Here is an 18724-nt window from a genome sequence, read left to right as displayed (position 1 = left end):
TCCCTTGCAGAGTAGACAGAGCCAACAGTCTTGAAAAGACTGAATGGTCACATCTAGCTATTTGGCTTAATGATAGAATTGAGATTCAAATAGTGACAGGTTGCTAGCCCATCGCCTAAAAAAGAATCCCAAGTTTGTAAGCCTATCCCTTAGTCGCCTCTTACGACATCCATGGGAAAGAGATGGAGTGGTCCTATTCTTTTTTTGTATTGGTGACGGGAACCACACGGCATGGCACTTAAAAATAACTCTAAACATATAAAAGCCTTAAATCCCATCCCCCTCATTTACCCCCTAAATTTGGGGGAAAACCCCTATGTTGGGAACCGTGCAAACAAAGAGTACCTACGATGAATCAGTGCTCCACTTAACCAATATCGATAATAGTAGAATAAAACAATGGTATCGATAATCTAGCGATAGTTACGCGTGCGAAACAATACTATCGATCGTAGATGGCGCTCATGTAGCTTGTTCCCCTGTTATTTGTTATGAAATTTATTGTCGTGCGATTTTGATAGCGTTTTTGTGTATTTAAGTTCAAAAACTTCAAATTGAACTTAAAAATCGAGGAGCTTTCATGCGAGTATCTAATAGATAGGTAAGACCATTCCTAACCTGTTAAGTAGTGTGAAATGCTATTTTAAATCTTCATACGGGTTTTACCTGAATAAATGTAAAAGTGGAGGTTTCTCCAAAATAGGCGCTTTGTTTTGATTATTTGTAAAATATATTTATTATTGTATAAACATGTTGATATTCCACGCCTGAAAAATATTAGATTAAGGTTATAAGAGTATTTATATGTGTCGTACATACATAATTTAGGTACCTATTTATGCAACGAACGTTGCACGTATGTTACGTGTGAATTAGATACATTTTTCATAGAAATTCAAATTTTATTTGCATAACCTAAAATACTGTTTCGGCCTTAATTTTGGACGAGTTATTGCCTTGAGCCATAGTCTACTTATTTTTCTGTCTTTAGGAAAGACGTGCTACTTCACTTTACTACTGTGAAGAACTATTATTTCAGTTTAAATGGAAACTTTTCTCTTACATAAAATCTGCTTTGTTAAGGGTATAAAGTACATCAGTTTATGAATAACTTTGTCATAAATAATCTGAAATAATAAACACAACTTTCGATAGAGAACAGTATAAATGGGTATTAGACCTGCGCGCATTGATCATTTTGCGTGATCCGGGTCGATCACAATGCACTCGTATAGTGATGGAGTAATGGGACAGTTCATTGTACGACCTAAACATACTAAATACTAGCGATACTAGCTAAGCATCGATACTATTGGTAATTTTGACCTATCGATAGTAGTAACACTATGTTTAGTCAAATAGTAGTAACACTTATCTATCGATAGTCGCTAGTTGCAATCGTCTCGTCAGTAGCAACACTACACCAAACTACACACGCAATTTTGGCGGAAAAAGTAATTGCTAAGTAACATAATTAATGATTAACCATCACAAACTAAATAGAGTCAATATGTCTTAAATCCATCAAAGATTATGTAATCACTACGTTATAATATCCATTACCCAGGTACCTACATAATTGAATAGCTCATTCGTCATTTCATAACAACAAAACAACCGCAATACTCTAAGTAGGTACCTATTTACCTCTTACAGTACGTTCTAACACCTTACCTACCTTATTTGTGCCGTGTTATGTTCCAGTAAGAAGATATAACATAGGAGTATTAAAGGAGCGATTACCACGTCAGTATCTTTTTCTACATGTTTTGTACATCAGGCATATCTTGTATGTTTACCTAATTAACAAATAATTATCGTGCTACGAATTTTTATGTGATGTCACTGATGTAAAAGAAAAATTGAGCAATGGCAAATACCACAAAATACAAAGTAGAATCAGGAGTTCAGTTACTTGCTAGATTACTCAAGAGAACGGATAACATTGAAAATTTTTATCCTGCTTTATTTGAGACAGGTCCTAAATCTGGGGAAACAATTGAAATGTTTAGTCAAATAAGTTTGAATCCCCTGCTCACTGACCTAATATGTGAAGCATTATTACCATCCAAATTTGGAGGACCACAGTTAGGAGTTTTGTTATTTTCTACAGATGGCAATATGGATTACAACATGTTATTTTGTTGTTTAAAAAATAAACTTTTATACAAGACACATGATATTGATAACATGGAAAAGTTTCTTCATGATGTCCTAAGTAATCTTGTGATCCTAAAAATATATGATGCTACCCAATTTTATACAACAATTAATAATATAGAAAATATTATGATGGATTACCCTCATATATCCTTAGTAATATTTCATACTTTAACTGCATTTTATTGGTCAGAACAAGGATTCAAAATAACAAAAATGGATTTTTATATCAAAAATTTACTTCAATTAATTAAAAGAGTTACAAAAGATTATAAAATTACTTTAATCTATACAAGACCTGAATATTTTAGTACAAACAAAGATTCTACAGAAGATCTTGAGGCATGCAGTGAACATCCATCTGTAGATATGGTTAATTACAAAATACAACTTTTTCACATTAATGATAATTGCACAAAATACAAAATAAATGTAAAAAAAATTAACAATCTATATGTTAAATATTTCAATATTCAAGACAAACAACTGAATTGGATACTGGAATAATCAATCACCAAATTTTGAATTTAATTACACTGGTCAACATGAGTTTTTGCCGTTAATAAATGTATGTATTTTCGGTATCTCTCACATATAAGTATTTAAAAAATAATAATAAAAACAATCTATTACATCGAATTATCTCAATAAACGATTTAGTTTGAATTTGAAAAATTTTGACGTTCTATCGAAAATAAGTATTGTGGTTGGCCATTCTAACAAAAACTAAACTGATATTTGTGAGAACACGATATACCCTCACATTTGTGCATATTTGGTGTATGTCATTCTTAGTTTGTTATCGCGTTATATCACTATTCAACACTAGACGACGTTCAATTTCTAGTGTTTTTTCAACTGTTTATTGAAATTGTTAGGAACTAGTTGTTTGCTGTTTTTTTTAAGTTTTAGTTTAAAAGAGAACGTAGAAGTATACAATATGATTCGAAAGTGCTTAAATTCACGGGACCTCTTTTGTTTTATTTGTGGAGAGTTTACTTAAAGGCATGGATAGAAACAGAGAAGGTTTTTTGTATTTAAAAACATTATTCCCTAGACTGAGTGAAGCTAAATTGAAAGAAGGAAATTTTATAGGGCCAGAAATAAGGAAGGTCATGAAAGATACTAAATTTATTTAAAAATTAAAGAAAAAGGAAAAAATGCATGGCTTTCTTTTGTTGAAGTGACAAAGAAATTTTTGGGAAACAAAGTCTGCGAACTATAAGGAGATAGTTTCTAAGCTTCTACAAGACTATAAAGATTTACAATGTAATATGTCTTTGAAGATACATTTCCTTAATTCCCATCTAGATTTTTTCCCAAAAAACTTGGGGGCAGTAAGCGATGTGCACAGGAAAAGATTCCATCAAGACATCATGGCGATGGAAAGAAGATACCAAGGAAAGTAGTCGCCGAGAATGTTTACAGATTTTTGTTGGACACTCAAATGAGATCACCCGTCTTATAGTTACAAGAGGCAACCAAAAAGAACAAAAACATCCTCAGTATAAATTCTTTTAGAAAATATTTACAAACATCAGTAATTTTGGGTTACTTTTTAATAAATGTATTTTTTTTTTAAATGGGTGTTTAATTTTTTTTACGAAAATATTTATAGTAGTTGCATGCCAAGGTATGAAAAAATACCACTGAGCAATGGCAAAAAAAATCATTTTGTTGACCAGTGTTATTAGTGCTTGAATAGAGAATAAAGTGGTTTAAAGATATTATACCTAATTGTTTTAAAATGTAATAGAAAAATATGGCAGAAACATGAGTGTCACAACAAAATATTAGGTACCTCAAACTTTATGTTTTGGTGTTTTATAAAATAAATTTGTGATATGTTAAATTTTAATTTATTTCATCTTATAGGTACCTACTTTAACATTTTACGAAACTGTTCCTACCTTGCAATATTTATTAAATGTGTATTCTTAAGTAACTAGAAAGTCAAAGTACCATGTGGAACTTGAGATTTAAAGCTTACAAAATTACTATTTTGAAAAAGCATTCATAGGAAGATAAGAGATTCCATAATACTGATATTAAATACCTACTTTATAAAAAGATCAAAAATGATAATGCTTAATAATACTTATTGAGATCAAGTTCTTACATTTTATCAAGGTGGTTCTTGTTAAGGTATCTACAAATAATCACATCATTATATAAATAACATACATGAAGGCAGTTAAGCCATGGCTGAAATAATTGAGATTTTTCCATTTACTTATTGTGTGGTAATATGAGTAGCCAGATTCCTGCACATTGAAAGATGCTTCAAACATAACTCCCAAATAAGCAAGATGAATAATAGTAATCAAAGAAAATGCTGTGTTCATAATAATAGCTAGTAAACTATTTTTCTTATATTTATGGTCACACTGTTTTAAACAGGGATTTGATAAGCAGCATACTTCTAAAGCAGATGCCACTTTAAATCTAAAATTATATTCAACATATGAGAAAGTTCCTATACTCAAGAGCACTGCTGAAAATTGAAAATTTAAACCATGTAGCAATGAAGATACTGCATATGTAACAAGTATAGCTGTAAACTGACCATAGCCTTGGCATGTTTTAAATACATAGTTTTTTAGCCACTGATGCATTGGTATATTCCAATAAATAACTACTTGCACCAGGGATCTGGGCAACTCAATGAAAAAAGGTTTAGTGATATTAAGTTCTGAATGACAGTCATTAGTTAAACCAAAGCCTGCACTTATCATAGATACAACAGACAAACTTGAAATAAAATAATGTGACATTCGGAATGCTTGGGCATCACGGTATGCTACTAACCATTTAGATGTGTCATCATCTATGTACCATGGTACTATACAGTTGGACAGTACAAGAAAAATCATTGCCATCAAAAGATAATACATAATGAGTTTAAACCATCTTCTACACATAAATTTCACATCTAAGTGTTGACTGTAACAATGGAATGATATCCAAGGCCCTAAAATACAGTTAGCAGGACATAATAAGTAACCACCAAACTCAACAGGATTCATCATACGTTTAAACAAATCACGATCCAATTCAATAGCGACTGATATAATTTTCATTGCTGCAATCATCTGCACACCTCGAATTTGTTGCCACATTTTTGGATTCACTATATAGACTTCACAAGACAAAAGAAAAGATATAATTAAAACACCTATTGTGATACCTCTCCATTTTTTAGTTACAAAAGATAATAAAACAATTGACAAGTAAGACCCTGATGTGAGGCCAATAATCCAAATGAATGCTGGCCCGACACTGTAGTATAGAAGAAAACTTCCTATAACCAAGGATAAACTATGTCGCACATGGTAAGGTAAAGGCATAAATTGTATCAAAAAACGTAGAGTGAGGTTTGCTATGATTAAATCCTTTGCAAATTTTAACCCCTCATATAATGTTGGTTCACCACATAAAGAAATATAGGTCCATGTGTTTTCGACATACTCATCGTCTTCCACATCCATCTTGAGCACCACAAGTTGAAAACGGCCGAAAAAAACACTTAATAATTATAAACTATTAAAGGTATATACATAGTTCATCCGTTAATTCTCTTCATTTGTGTGTACACGCCAATATCGAAAACGTAGATGTACATATTTATAATATTTGTTGCTTAATAACACAGAGATTAATTTAAAGAATGTCTAAGATGCCCGCTCGACAAGTCCACACTACAGACATTAATTTAAAATGTCTAGTCTAGGCCCAGAAATTAAAACAGATAGGAAGGAAGGATACTCATAGGTTCACCGTTTTGACTCTGTATTCACATAGCGCTAGTGTCGCATCTGTCAGTAGTGATATGCAAGGTTAGCTAAGCTTGACAAGCTAGTGAGTACTTACTCGATATCGAAAAAAGCTGCTAGGTTTTCTTATGTATTGTACTTTTATTATTTTATAAAAATAAAAACAAAACTGCATTATTAATGTACGTAAATATTTATTTTGAAATAGAAGAATTATTTTCAAAATAAGATGCAAGATAAAGCCTTAAAAAGTCAACATAACTTATGTATCTACTAAAGCTTCCTTCCTCCTTCTGGCCCCCGCGTGTCTGGGCCAGGGTCTCTCACGCTGTTTTCATCCGACATGGGCCAAGAGTCCACTTTTCGTCATTTTCCTCCCATTTTGTCCGGTTCGCAGTCACAAGGGCACATACATACCGTCACGTCTATATCCCTTGCAGGGTAGACAGAGCCAACAGTCTTGAAAAGACTGAATGGCCACGTTCAGCTATTTGGCTTAACGATAGAATTGAGATTCAACTAGTGACAGGTTGCTCGCCCATCGCCTAAAAAAGAATCCCAAGTTTGTAAGCATATCCCTTAGTCGCCTTTTACGACATCCATGGGAAAGTGATGGAGTGGTCCTATTCTTTTTTGTATTGGTGCCGGGAACCACACGGCACAAGGGCACATATAATATAATAATTTGCAACGTCACACTAGGATCTCTACCTGGACCTGGCGGAGATTGCATTGTGAGACATTTCTTTCCCAGATAGTGAGAATATTTCCGCAACACGTAGCCTTACTAGCATAGGCGTTTTTCTTGCATTTACTACTTTTAGCTGGAGAGCTAGTGAACTCTCCGAGTAACGGTGTTCCTGTAAGGCTAGAAATTTGTAGAGTGATGATTCATAGCACACCAAGGCCAAAAATCATGACCTGGCAGGCATCTGCCCTGCACGTCATCAACACTTTTATTTCTTAAAATGTAAAATACATAGGAAAAAAGAACTTCCTGCTGTAAGCTTCAAAATTTAATATCATCTATTTTTTTTTATTGATAATTATAAAAAAAAATTGCCAGGCGAATAGAGTAAGCAAAAGTACCTGCCAGGTGCATCGAGAACTGCACAGTTTAGGAAGAAAAATAAACTTTCTTCTGTAAAGTTGAAATTTTAGTATATGTTTTTGTATATCATTTAGAAGAAATGTGTACAATGACAGGCGGTTCTGAACAGCATAAGACCTTGACAGGCGAAGGGAAAGATGCTAAGAACGTGCTAGTAAGAAGCGTTACGTAAATGCATGTAGTGTCAGTGACATGTAAGAAAGTTAAAAATAATAGATGCAATATATTTTACTAATTGTTATGTAATTTACACGTTTTTTCATATTAATTATCATCATCATCCGACACTTCTTCACTACTACTTTTTTATCATCACCCGACTCTTCAATATCGTTTTCCTCCTCTGAAAAATATTTCAGTAAATTAATAATGTCATAAAGAAATTGAATCAAATAACTGTATATTACCTGAAATGTATTCTACAGTTAGTAAAAATTCATTCATTTTTCAGAAAAACAAAAATGCACCAATCTATATCTATCTATACCTACATATAATAAATCTGTAGAAGGGTCAATTCTGTACATTGAAAATATTGAAAAAATAAATAGCAGGGGGTGTTACTGGATCGATACTACTTTACTTTTAATCTGCCATTTCTTCAAAAATATACATTTAAATAACATTATGCTGTAAAAAGCAATATTATTCCATATTCAATGCAAAATATATTAATGGTACTTAATTAGATAAGGATTGATGCTGTATTGCTTAAAATCCCTTCATAAATAAGCCATTATTTCTTGTAAAAAGTAACGGATAGAAATTGATTATTGTTTGTTATCCCTAAGAGATAGCGAAAATGTAAGTTAGGTTAATAATATATATACTGTCGGCCATATCTATTTGGTTCTCAATCAACAATCTTCTTTTAAATGCTAATAATACCTAAGACCCAATGCATTAAATTTACCATTCCAAACGTAAGGCAGGCCAATAGGTACTGACATAACTTAATACTGGAAGGCCAAAAATTAGAATTTGTTGAAAATACAAAGTTTTTAGGAATTATAATAGATGCAAAGCTACAGTGGGGTGCTCATATTTCTAAACTTTCCAATAGACTTAGCTCTGCCGCTTATGTTGTTAGGAGGATCCGACAATTGACAGATGTACGAGTAGCTACAGCTTGGCTTGTTTATTTCAGCTATTTTCATAGCTTGTTCATTGTTTGTTGTTTGTATTATGGTTTACTTTTATGGGGTAGTGCGGCTGTTATACAAACTATTTTTATAATTCAGAAAAGGGCCGTTCGCGCAATTTACGGTTTAGGACCAAGAGACTCGTTAAGACAACTCTGTAAGGAAATAAATATACCTACAGTAGCGCCCCAGTACATATTTGATCTTATAATGTAGGTGTAGGAATAAAACCTCTTTTTTTTTCAAAAAGTTAGTGCCATAACTGATAGAAAATTACGTAATAAACATAAATTAGTCATGCCGTTACAAGGCTTAGCAAAGTCAGTGAATCATTTATGGGGAACTGTATACGATTTTATAATAGATTGCCGGAGTCTGTTCTTGATATGCCTAACCAAAAATTTAAAGAGTATGTAAAGAAAGTACTTTGTGAGAAGGCTTATTATAGTAATGATATAATTTATTTGACGTCAACCATTGTTGTGAAAAAAAAAGATTTGATAATTATTAAGCGATATGAAGTAGGTATCCTATAATAATGAATAAAAATTTTGAATTTGAATAGACATATACCATCGCGGTCTTTTTTGTAAACATTTTTAAGGTAAGTATACAATATTTTGTACATTATTTTGGATCTGTCTCGTAGAGTACAGCCAGCGTTTGCAATATTAGCGCAAAAAAATGTGTTTATTTACGACTTCATATTATAAAAATACTTTCCTGAAAACTGCATCAAAATCGGTCCAGCGAAACGCGAGATAATTGCGAGTAAATATACATTTAAACATACATGCAGATTAATAAAGCAGAAAAAAACCTGGCCTTCAATCGACATCCTCCTTTTTGGAAATTGGTTAAATTTAAGTGTAACAAGCACATTCCTGAAAACCGCATCAAAATCGAACAGGTCAAACTGAGAACCTCCTTTTTGTTTGAAGGCGCAAACCGTCCGTACAAACGGTTTCACAACTAACTAAAAAAATATTAACATCAGTTTTAAATAACATATTAGTCCACACTTAATTTATGAAAAATTTCATGAGTTCGTCAACTGGTTAAACTATGAAGACGCGACAAACCTAAAAACAAACAAACTTACTTCCGTACCGTACGTAGGTGATATTGTTTAAAACAGTTCAGAGGTTTGACTGTGAAAAGGTAACAAGAAAATTTTCATATTTAAATTATTATTTGGAATACGAAAAATACGAAAAAAGTATATATGCAGAATAGCTAGGTGTGTGATGGTCTTTAAATCGTACGGCTGGCAACACTGCCAATCAGTCGCTAGTCGCTGGTCGCCGCCGCCGCTTGGTTGCCGCACGCTGCACTGGGGGGCAATCGCGGTATTTTACAAAGGTTTAATCGTTTAGCGTAACGTTTTTGGTTTTAGTTTAGCTTCGGTTTAGTTTTAGTTTTTACGTTACCAAAAATGGTATCGCGCTAGCAGTTGAATCGTTGACGTTACCGAAACGTTTCCGCAGAAAAGACGAACGTGAGACGTTTAGGGCTTTCATGAGTATTTACAAAATACTATGTGTTACTTTTGTAATCGATGATTGATTATAGAAATAGCGATGTTGGCAGCACTATTTCTTACGATAATATGTCAATGACGTGACGTGCAAATGTCAATAAAAAAAAACAACCTATCTTCTGCAATGATTGTTCGTTCGCGCCGGTAGTTGAACTTGAAACCAACTTGAAACGGGGTAAGTATTATATATTTCTGCACTTGTATTTAGTTGCAAATAAAGTATTTTATGTTCCTATTGTGGGCTTGCTATGAAAAGTCATTGATTGTGATTTTTTACCAATATTTTTAGTCTAAAATGGATGCCACAAGGCGCAGAACTTCTACAATTAGGCAATTGGAATTGCTGCTGGAGTTTGCCGAGGAAAATATAGATTTAGCCCTTGGCAGACTCCGGAGCAAGGAGGCGCGAGCATTATCAAAGAGGCTGTGGGAGCAATGCTCTACCAACCTTAATGCAGAAGGACCTGCTAGGCTTCCCAAGGAGTGGGTTAAAGTGAGTACCTATTATTCTAATTGATATCAGTGCAGGTTGGCAAACTAAACATACCGTCAAAGACATATTCATAATACCATGGTACTATGCATAACCAGTTACAATTATGCAAATCTGATTTCAGGTATGGAACGATATGAAATGTCGTGTACGACACAAATTAACAACGATAAACGTGTCCCAACAGGGCACTGGTGGGGGGCCCAATGCACAAATAGTGCTAACACCCCTAGAAGAGAGGGTGGCCAACATCATAGGGCGTGATATTGGTCCTATGCCCAATATTGCATTGAACCCACTTCAGGTATGCCAATTTCACTTTAACAGGAGTTTGTTTGTGCTATAATTCCTTACACCTTCTGCTTTAAACACAAATATTTATTTTTGTTTATTATAATGTCTTATCTGCACTAACCATAGCACATGGTCATATTTTTTTTTTTTGCTTGTTAATTTTTTTTGGTTTTGCTTAGCTTGAGCATGTGCCACCTGACGAGTTGGAGATTGAAGAGGTGGACGGGGAGCAGTCTGGGTGAGTTAGTTATTAAGAAACTGAAAGTCTGAATTGAAACTGATGTTCCTTGAAATTTTGACTTCTCATACAATGTAAAAAAAAAATACTTTAAAATAAAATACAAATATAAAATACTTTTCTAGGAGTTTCGTGAAGTAGTCACGGTTTCAGTTTCTGGATAGCTGTCCCTTACAGCTTTTTACATTTGCATTGACATTCTTCATTTAACTCTACTCTACCTATAGTGATAGATATTATAATTATTGACATACATTGGCCATATTCATTAACAGGGTGGGCAGAGCACTAGCGACCAATGCATGAAGTGGCCTATGGTCATTACCGTCTGCTCACCTTCCTTGATTATTATTTATTCGAAAAAAAAAAATATATATCTGTTATTCATTTTTACTGTAGCTATGTGCAAAGGTGCTGATATGATACAAATTTAATTTTCAATATTTAAGAAGGCACTCTAGTAAATAAAAATGTTTTTATATTGGTTGATTCGTGGTTTGAAAGGGCAAATGATTGCATTGAAACCTAGGCAGGCGTAGGGTAGGAGGCCTGCCTCGCACCTTCCGCATTGAAAAGCGCTTGTGACTGCTACATGCTTGGTTGGAACTTAAATTATTGCTTAATTTGCCAGATATGATTAAGTATTAATATTACAGAAATGAAGTCAATGTTGTACTTTCGCCTCCGCGTTTATCGCGCGCGCCATCCGACCTCGAGACCCCTCCGCCAATCCGGCGGCGGATGCAGTCGCCAGTGCGGTCGACTCCGCCGCCAGAGCCTGCGCCTGAGCTGCCACCAGCACCGCCAGAAGTGCCGCGGCGACGGCGACAGAGGGCTAGGGCGGACTCTAGAGTTAATTTAGCGCAGAGTAAGTAGCTAACTAAATAGAACCAAGAACTTGCCTTCATCCCATTTGTAGTTGGAGACGATTAAAGGCAAATTTTGATCTTGGCGCTAGCGTTTTGCGCTATCAGTTTCATTGCATGATAGATAACAGATATAAAGTTGGGCGAACCACTGTATAGCCACATTGAATTGTTTATTTTACTAATGTCTCATTTCTTATTTTGTCCACAGCAAGATCAAGTGCCCTGGATGAGAGTCGAAGGACAATGATGCGTATTGAGGAGCTACGTGCCGGCACGGATAGTATGCTTGCCAAGACTGCGCTCCTGCAAGCCGAAGCTGCCAAAGCGCAGGCTGAGGCAGCCAAAATAAGCGCTGAGGCAGCCAAAATAAGCGCTGAGGCCCATATGCTTGTAGCGCAGTCCGTGAGCAGCCTGGTGCCGGCATGTCGCCAGTATTTAATGGGCCTAGCCAGGACGCGGATGAGAACGGTTGGTTTTTTTTTCAAGTTGAAGACATTAAGCTTAATTTGAGCACATTAATAGCTAAATGCATGAAAGAATGCTGCCCACCCCGTACGAAATGTATGTATGTAATGATGTAGTTGTTGCACTTAGTAAGTGATATATAGTTAGAATTCGGAAATCAGCGAAATCAAATTTAAAATTAATTACTAGTCCAGTGTCAGTACTGAATGAGAATACAGTACAACATATGGTAATGGTTAAGCAAGGTGATAAAGAAGCCATCCATTGTAGACTTTTTTTTTTCAGCTATCATCTGAAGATTAGTAAGACGGTGGAATACCATTGACTCAGCTGCTGTGGCGCATATATGCGCCATCACCCTAATCTGCTGTGGCGCACATGTGCGCTAACTGTCCGACTCTATTTTAAGATTAAAATACATATCGTTATGGTTTAAAATTGTTTAATTTACATTCCAAACATACTCAGCAACCACTAAAAAAAACCACTAAATCACTAGCGTGGAAGAATATGTCTTTGGCGCCACAGCTGGTTGACTAGACGATGACGGCGCTCACGACCGGCACGCACGGCGCGCGCGACAGACGCCGGGTCCTCCGGCGCGGGCGGGGCGCGGGGCGACGCGCCCTCGGTGAGCTGGCGCTCGCGGCGTGCCTCCTCCTCGGTCAGTGGCTCGTACTCGATGCCGCCAGCGTGGGCGATGTTATGGAGTACGCAGCAGGCGTTGGTTATTCTCGCTGCTTTCTCCGGCGAGTAATGAAGCCGGCGGTCAGCCAGAAGACATCTGCGAATTTTTGTTATTTTTATTTAATTTAATACATTCTCGTCCCTGGTTATTGTGAACTGTAAATGACTTACAACCTGCCACCACAAACCAATATTTTGTTGAACCTGTGACCCTTTAAACTAAGTTTAAAGTGGCAAGTTATTGGCCTAAATGACACTATAAGTAGCTTAATGTATGACGTGCCCTATGTTCATTAGTGCCCTGCCCACCCTAGGCACAAAAAAAATATTCTAGTATTATGTACAAAATGAAAAAAAAAATATTGCATTCTATTTATTCAGTTATTATCGAGGAATTATTATTCCAAGTTTTATACTTATTCAGAGAACAATATTAGAGGTGATAGGTAGGTTTTATCTACCTAAAGCGAGCCTTTAACACTCCTATGCATCGCTCAACACAACAGCGTCCAGACACATGAAGACTGGTGTAGTGAGCTTCTGGAGACCCTGGCAAGGCGTTCTCAATGGGTGTCATCAGAGTGGCCCTGAGAGGATACCCAGAATCTCCTGCAACATAACAATTTATATTGTAGGTAAATAATACGTTGTATAGGTATAATTATTATTAATAGCTTTGTGTATGTGCACAATTAAAATAGGTAAATTTAATTAATTGTTATTATTATTTAATTTATTTACCTAAAAAGTAAATGTCTTCTTCCTCCTCATATAATCTTTCCATTAAACCTTTTAATGGGTGGTTTTCCCAAATTTTGCTATCATGTGTAGCCCCTGGGTAACTCGGGTCTACACTCATGATCATCAGATCAGCGTCACATAACTGTAAAATTAAAACAATTAATTGAAATGACATCTACCTGACTAAGGTTGAGTGGACTTATTTTTAGAACTTGCAATAGGTCTTTCTTTCCTTGTTCCACCAGAGTATATATATTATGAAGCTTGTTATAGATGTAATGTACACTACTCTCATAATGAGAGTAGACCCATGCCCCTGCAGTGGGGCACTAAAGGGTTGTGATATGTACATTCTATGTTCCTCTATAGCGGGTTGGTTAAAATTCCTTAACCAATCTATTCATACCTATAAATTAGACAGCGTGTTAGCTATAATCTTTACGGTTTTCATTAATTTGTTTCTTAGGTAGGTACATATGCTTTATTGAAAGTACTTACTATCAAAACATTTAGAGAATGATACCCCTTCCTGTTAAAATACCGCTCCTCGTGTTCGTGGGGTGTCACAATTGCCACATGGGTTCCATCCACACAGCCTAGAACCCCGGGCAGTCTTGTAGATCTATAAAATCTAAAATAAGTAGGTAAGTATAAATAAAAACATTGAGTACTAAACCATTAAGCAATGATGACTAAAAATTAGTTTCTCACTTTCTTTTCACTTTCTCCCTCTCATGGCGACTTAATGGAAATTTCACATATTTGTGAAATATTTCAGGCCTATTTAGTGCCACTGTCACCTCCTCGAGGGCCTTGCTGACGCTGGCTTGGGATGCAGGGTGAAATTTGCTGTCTCCCACTGGGGTCTGGTACGAGCCAGTCGCGTAAAATGACAAGGCTATTAAAATCTGTAACATATCATTATAATAATAAATGTGCCATACTATTCCATTAACTATCTGACCCTTGAACTAAACAAAGGTATGAATCAGAAAATTTGGTAGTGCTTACCTTTGTCTCCACATCGAGCCCATCTGTCCGTAAAGGGGTGGAAATATAGGGTTCTATTTCGGTGACCAATTTAGAATATTGGTCTGTAGAGAGTCGATATCTCTTTCGGAATTGTGCTTCCGACACATTTAAAATTTCTTGCCGTAGAGCTGCATTAGCTCTACGGCTGGATGCTCGCGCTTCAGCCACATCGGCCTCGTGGGAAGCTTCCAACACGTCTAAATATACTCCCAGCATTTTATTTGTAACAAAATTAATTAAATAATTTTGTACTTTCAACCACTACGTGCCACTGCCGCGTCGAAAAAGTTACTCTGAACCAAAAAATTCAAAATCGTTCGTTTGACAGCGGTTAAGCGCGCCTAACGAAACGTTTTAGGTTTTGTTTAGGATAAAACCGCTGTCAAAAAATAGCGCGATGCCATTTCTTCGGACGAACCAAATGTCAAACGTTCCATGAACGTATCTTCCAAACCAAAGTTGAACCGTTTCCGTTCGACAATTAGCGCGATACGAAATATGCATAACGTAACGTATTTGGTTGTAGTTTTGTTTTGGTTAATACGTTAAATTTACCGCGATTGGCCCCCTGGTCGGTCTGTAGTATAGGTATCACTTAAGATATAATAAATTAAATATTAAAGACATTGGTTATATTATGATGTCATAGTTTGGAATGCATGCAAGTCCTTATAAGGCATAGTTGATAAAACATTATTGTTTATATTTAAGATCCGTACATCGGAATGTTAGGTACTCTTTTGAGGCACCGCTATTTGAATTAATATTTTATTTTTATTATTAAATGTAAACATCCAACCACCCACTTAGGAGGGTGACGTGTATTACTAGTATATAAGTTCCCTTATAATCAAATAAAAGTTAGTTACAACACAGCTCGTACTTGTTTTACTTGTGTCCCGATCACCCATCAACACATGGCGACCCTGCCAATGCGCGCGCGTCCAGTTACTTAGCTCGAATCTGAGAGGACCTTCCAAATATAGTATACGACTAAATTCCAATCTATCTCGATATGTAATTTACGATGGGGAATCATCAAACTGCTCCAGTCCCGCCTGCCTCTAGCACACCTCCCGAGATTTATACTCAATTGGGAAAAAACAATTTAATTGAGCAACATTATTTAAGCCAAGGACTTAATAATATAAATTTATACCTCTGTATTGTGGTAGCTGCTGGATTTCTAATTATCATTTTTGTATTGATTCGTTATATCAATACCTGTTTAAACAAAAGAATTGAGAAACGTGCACAGGGAGAAATATTTAAACAACAAGTAAGAAACTAAAATGGAAAGATACATTAAGGCCGTAGAAGAAGAAATAAAGATATTGTGTGAGTCGTATAATCTCTTTTGTCAAGGCACAAACGTTACCAAGGAAGAAGGGCGCACAGCGATAGTAACATATGTGGAAGGACAAAAAGGTCACTATCGGTGGAGTCCCGAGAATATGACAGCAAAAATATTTGCGGATATTTCTAGACTATTGGACGTAGAGTTTGAAGATGGGACTAAAGGTATAGCCCAGATGTCCGTAATCTACGAGGGAAAGTTATTATTTATATGGAAAATCGTGTGGGAAAGAGACAGCACATATGCTGAGTGGTGAAAAGTGTTAAAGTGCGTGTGAAAAGTGCACCTATGGACTCTAGGTGATATAAATTGTAAGTATATTAACTAGCCTTTATATTCATTAATTATTTTCTTATATTATGTATCATCAATTTACTTTATAAAAGTGAGTAAGATCTATGGCAGATATAGAACAGTTAATTGAAGGGTTAAAAGATATTAGAACGTATTTAATTAAATTGGGACCAGCACGACGTAAAACTCAGAATTTAGAGATAAAAATTAAAGACGTGGAACAAAATTATTTAAAATTTAATGAATTAATTAAAAATTATAGTGATCTTATAAAATCTGGTACTATTGACGAAAAAGTAGTAAAAAACATTAATAAAGTAAGTGCAATATACATAGATTTATATGATAACATTAAAAATTTATTTACTGAAAAGAATCAAGAAGACATGGAAACTTTTAATATTAAAACAGCTTTAGGATTAATACCTGTAATGACAGAGGATGAAAAAGCTATTCAACAATTAATTGATAATATTGAGTACTATAGCTCAATGTTAACTAAACCGGAGTGTATATCAAAATTGATACAATTTATTTTAAAAAGCAGGTTAACACAATCCGCGAAACTAAAACTAAATAATGACTATCCTACTATTGTCGCATTGTTGAATGATATGAAGAGTAATTTACTTGCAAAAAAAAGTGCTAACGCAGTACAAACAAAATTACATAACGCAAGACAAAATAGTGTATCTATTTCCGAATTTGGACAAGAATTATCGGAACTTTTCGTTAAATTAACAATTGCACAAGCCAATGGTAATTCCGATGACTATAAAACATTAAGAGCAATTAATGAGAAAATGGCAATTAAAAAATTTGCTGATGGGTTGCGAAATCGTAGGATTAGCACCATAATCGCAGCTAGAAATTTTGACTCCCTTAAAGATGCCATTCAGGCAGCAGTAGATGAAGAAACAACTGCACCAGGAGCACCTGAAGGTGTAAGTTTATTCTATCGTAATAACACACATAGAGGAACCTATCGTCATGCAGTAGGCAATAATCAACAGAGAGGTAATTTCAGGGGAAATTATTATAAGACATTCAATACTACTACAAATCGAAATAACAGTAATAATATGCGCTATAACCAGAAATTTCAACGAGGTTATAACGCATCAAAAAGTTTCCGGGGAAGAAATACTTCAAGTGGATACAATAGAGGTATTAATAGAGGTATCAATAGATATCAAAACAATAGGAGCAATCATAAAAATACATATAAAAATACGGGAAATATTAACATGCTTAGTAGTACATCAGGTAATATAAATAGTGAAGAGAATTTACAACTTGATGAGTTTTTTCGTGAATAATAATCACATATTTACAGTCGGCAATTCAATGACTATAGAGTTATATTGTAATGGTAACTTAAACACTTGGTTGATTGACTCAGGAGCCACGATATCAGCAATTAAATATGAATATATTAAGAAACATAACATAAAAATGCATTTTAGTGATTTACAAATCTGTGGAATTGGAGGTAATATAAAAGCAATAGGATATACTTATTTACGATTACAATTAGGGAATGACGTTATTACTCAAAAGGTTTATGTTTTCAATTCCTTACCATGTATTACAACAGGCATTCTTGGACATGATTTCTTATACAAAAATAAAGCCATACTTAATTATGAAACAGATACAATTTCGATTGCATTGAATAATCGCAAATTAATAACGTTAAAATTAAAGAATAAGTCATGTTACACATTAACACCACGTTCAGAATCTATTGTATATGTGAGATGTAACATAAATAAAGATTGTGTAGTTTGTGCTAAAGAATTAAATGAAGGAGTATTTATCGCTAGCACTATTGCCAAACCTATTGATGGAAAAATACCTATCTTAATTTTAAATACTACGAATAAAGAAATAAAATTAGACAAAATAAATACCACAGTACACGACCTTGATGATTACAATTATTGCAAATTCGAAAAACCTAATGAAATTAATGCTGATAGAGTTAAAACGTTGTTTACTCAGTTGAATTTCAATCATTTAAATACGGAAGAAAAAAAGGAATTAAATAAAATATGTGCCAAATACGCCGATGTTTTTCAATTACCAAATGATAAATTAACCGTCACAACATTATGTAAACAGTCGATACAATTAAAACCAAATATTGATCCAGTATATACAAAAAATTATAGGTTGCCACAAACACAAAAAAAAGAATTAGATAAACAAATAGATAAAATGTTAAAGGATGGAATAATAGAACCAACAAGAAGTGAATGGTCTAGTCCCGTATTATTAGTACCAAAGAAAGTTGATCCATCGGGCGAAAAGAAATGGCGCCTTGTTATTGATTACAGAAAACTTAATGACAGGATCCAGGATGATAAATTCCCTCTGCCTAACATAACCGAAATATTAGATTCCTTATCTGGTTCTATTTATTTCAGTCATTTAGATCTTTTTTCTGGTTATTACCAACAGGAACTCGAAAAAGAATCAAGAAAATTTACAGCGTTTTGCTCAGGCCAGTATCAAATGACTCGATT

The 18724-nt window shown here is 34.8% G+C and overlaps 4 protein-coding genes across 4 annotated transcripts; 2 read left to right on the top strand and 2 right to left on the bottom strand.

The window, feature by feature from the left end:
- The first annotated feature begins 1408 nt into the window (after window positions 1-1408).
- On the top strand, window positions 1409-3472 carry LOC132904363 (uncharacterized). The gene is made up of 2 exons (XM_060954511.1): window positions 1409-1567; window positions 1705-3472. Exon 2 carries the CDS (start codon window positions 1870-1872, stop codon window positions 2665-2667), a length of 798 nt encoding a protein of 265 aa, XP_060810494.1. The 5' UTR covers window positions 1409-1567; window positions 1705-1869; the 3' UTR covers window positions 2668-3472.
- Window positions 2416-5943, bottom strand: LOC106129459 (protein-serine O-palmitoleoyltransferase porcupine). The gene has a single exon (XM_013328026.2). The coding sequence runs from the start codon at window positions 5646-5648 to the stop codon at window positions 4320-4322; it is 1329 nt and encodes a 442-aa protein (XP_013183480.2). The 5' UTR covers window positions 5649-5943; the 3' UTR covers window positions 2416-4319.
- A 3591-nt stretch (window positions 5944-9534) lies between these two features.
- LOC106132736 (nuclear apoptosis-inducing factor 1) lies at window positions 9535-12399 on the top strand. Its single transcript, XM_060954646.1, has 7 exons — window positions 9535-9901; window positions 10016-10219; window positions 10344-10523; window positions 10693-10751; window positions 11408-11619; window positions 11829-12088; window positions 12371-12399. Exons 2-7 carry the CDS (start codon window positions 10022-10024, stop codon window positions 12386-12388), a joined length of 927 nt encoding a protein of 308 aa, XP_060810629.1. The 5' UTR covers window positions 9535-9901; window positions 10016-10021; the 3' UTR covers window positions 12389-12399.
- Window positions 12400-12580: 181 nt separating this feature from the next.
- On the bottom strand, window positions 12581-14821 carry LOC106132735 (putative nuclease HARBI1). The gene is made up of 6 exons (XM_060954708.1): window positions 14525-14821; window positions 14225-14421; window positions 14012-14144; window positions 13514-13655; window positions 13234-13381; window positions 12581-12869 (listed from the first exon to the last, which is right to left on the bottom strand). Exons 1-6 carry the CDS (start codon window positions 14759-14761, stop codon window positions 12581-12583), a joined length of 1146 nt encoding a protein of 381 aa, XP_060810691.1. The 5' UTR covers window positions 14762-14821.
- Between the last annotated feature and the right edge of the window lie 3903 nt (window positions 14822-18724).

Source organism: Amyelois transitella, chromosome 4 (genome assembly GCF_032362555.1).
Source record: "Amyelois transitella isolate CPQ chromosome 4, ilAmyTran1.1, whole genome shotgun sequence".
NCBI classification, from domain to species: domain Eukaryota; kingdom Metazoa; phylum Arthropoda; class Insecta; order Lepidoptera; family Pyralidae; genus Amyelois; species Amyelois transitella.
This window is presented reverse-complemented; position numbering and strand designations above follow the sequence as displayed.

Excerpts from the sequence above, each read along its gene's own strand:
- LOC106132735 (XM_060954708.1), bottom strand. The coding sequence starts at position 14,761 with ATGCTGGGAGTATATTTAGACGTGTTGGAAGCTTCCCACGAGGCCGAT. Across the intron at positions 14,145-14,224 it reads AGGGAGAAAGTGAAAAGAAA|ATTTTATAGATCTACAAGAC; the intron begins GTGAGAAACTAA and ends TACTTATTTTAG. Across the intron at positions 12,870-13,233 it reads GTGTTAAAGGCTCGCTTTAG|ATGTCTTCTGGCTGACCGCC; the intron begins GTAGATAAAACC and ends AAAAATTCGCAG.
- LOC106129459 (XM_013328026.2), bottom strand. The coding sequence starts at position 5,648 with ATGGATGTGGAAGACGATGAGTATGTCGAAAACACATGGACCTATATT.
- LOC106132736 (XM_060954646.1), top strand. The coding sequence starts at position 10,022 with ATGGATGCCACAAGGCGCAGAACTTCTACAATTAGGCAATTGGAATTG. Across the intron at positions 10,524-10,692 it reads TTGCATTGAACCCACTTCAG|CTTGAGCATGTGCCACCTGA; the intron begins GTATGCCAATTT and ends GGTTTTGCTTAG. Across the intron at positions 10,752-11,407 it reads GTGGACGGGGAGCAGTCTGG|AAATGAAGTCAATGTTGTAC; the intron begins GTGAGTTAGTTA and ends TTAATATTACAG.
- LOC132904363 (XM_060954511.1), top strand. The coding sequence starts at position 1,870 with ATGGCAAATACCACAAAATACAAAGTAGAATCAGGAGTTCAGTTACTT.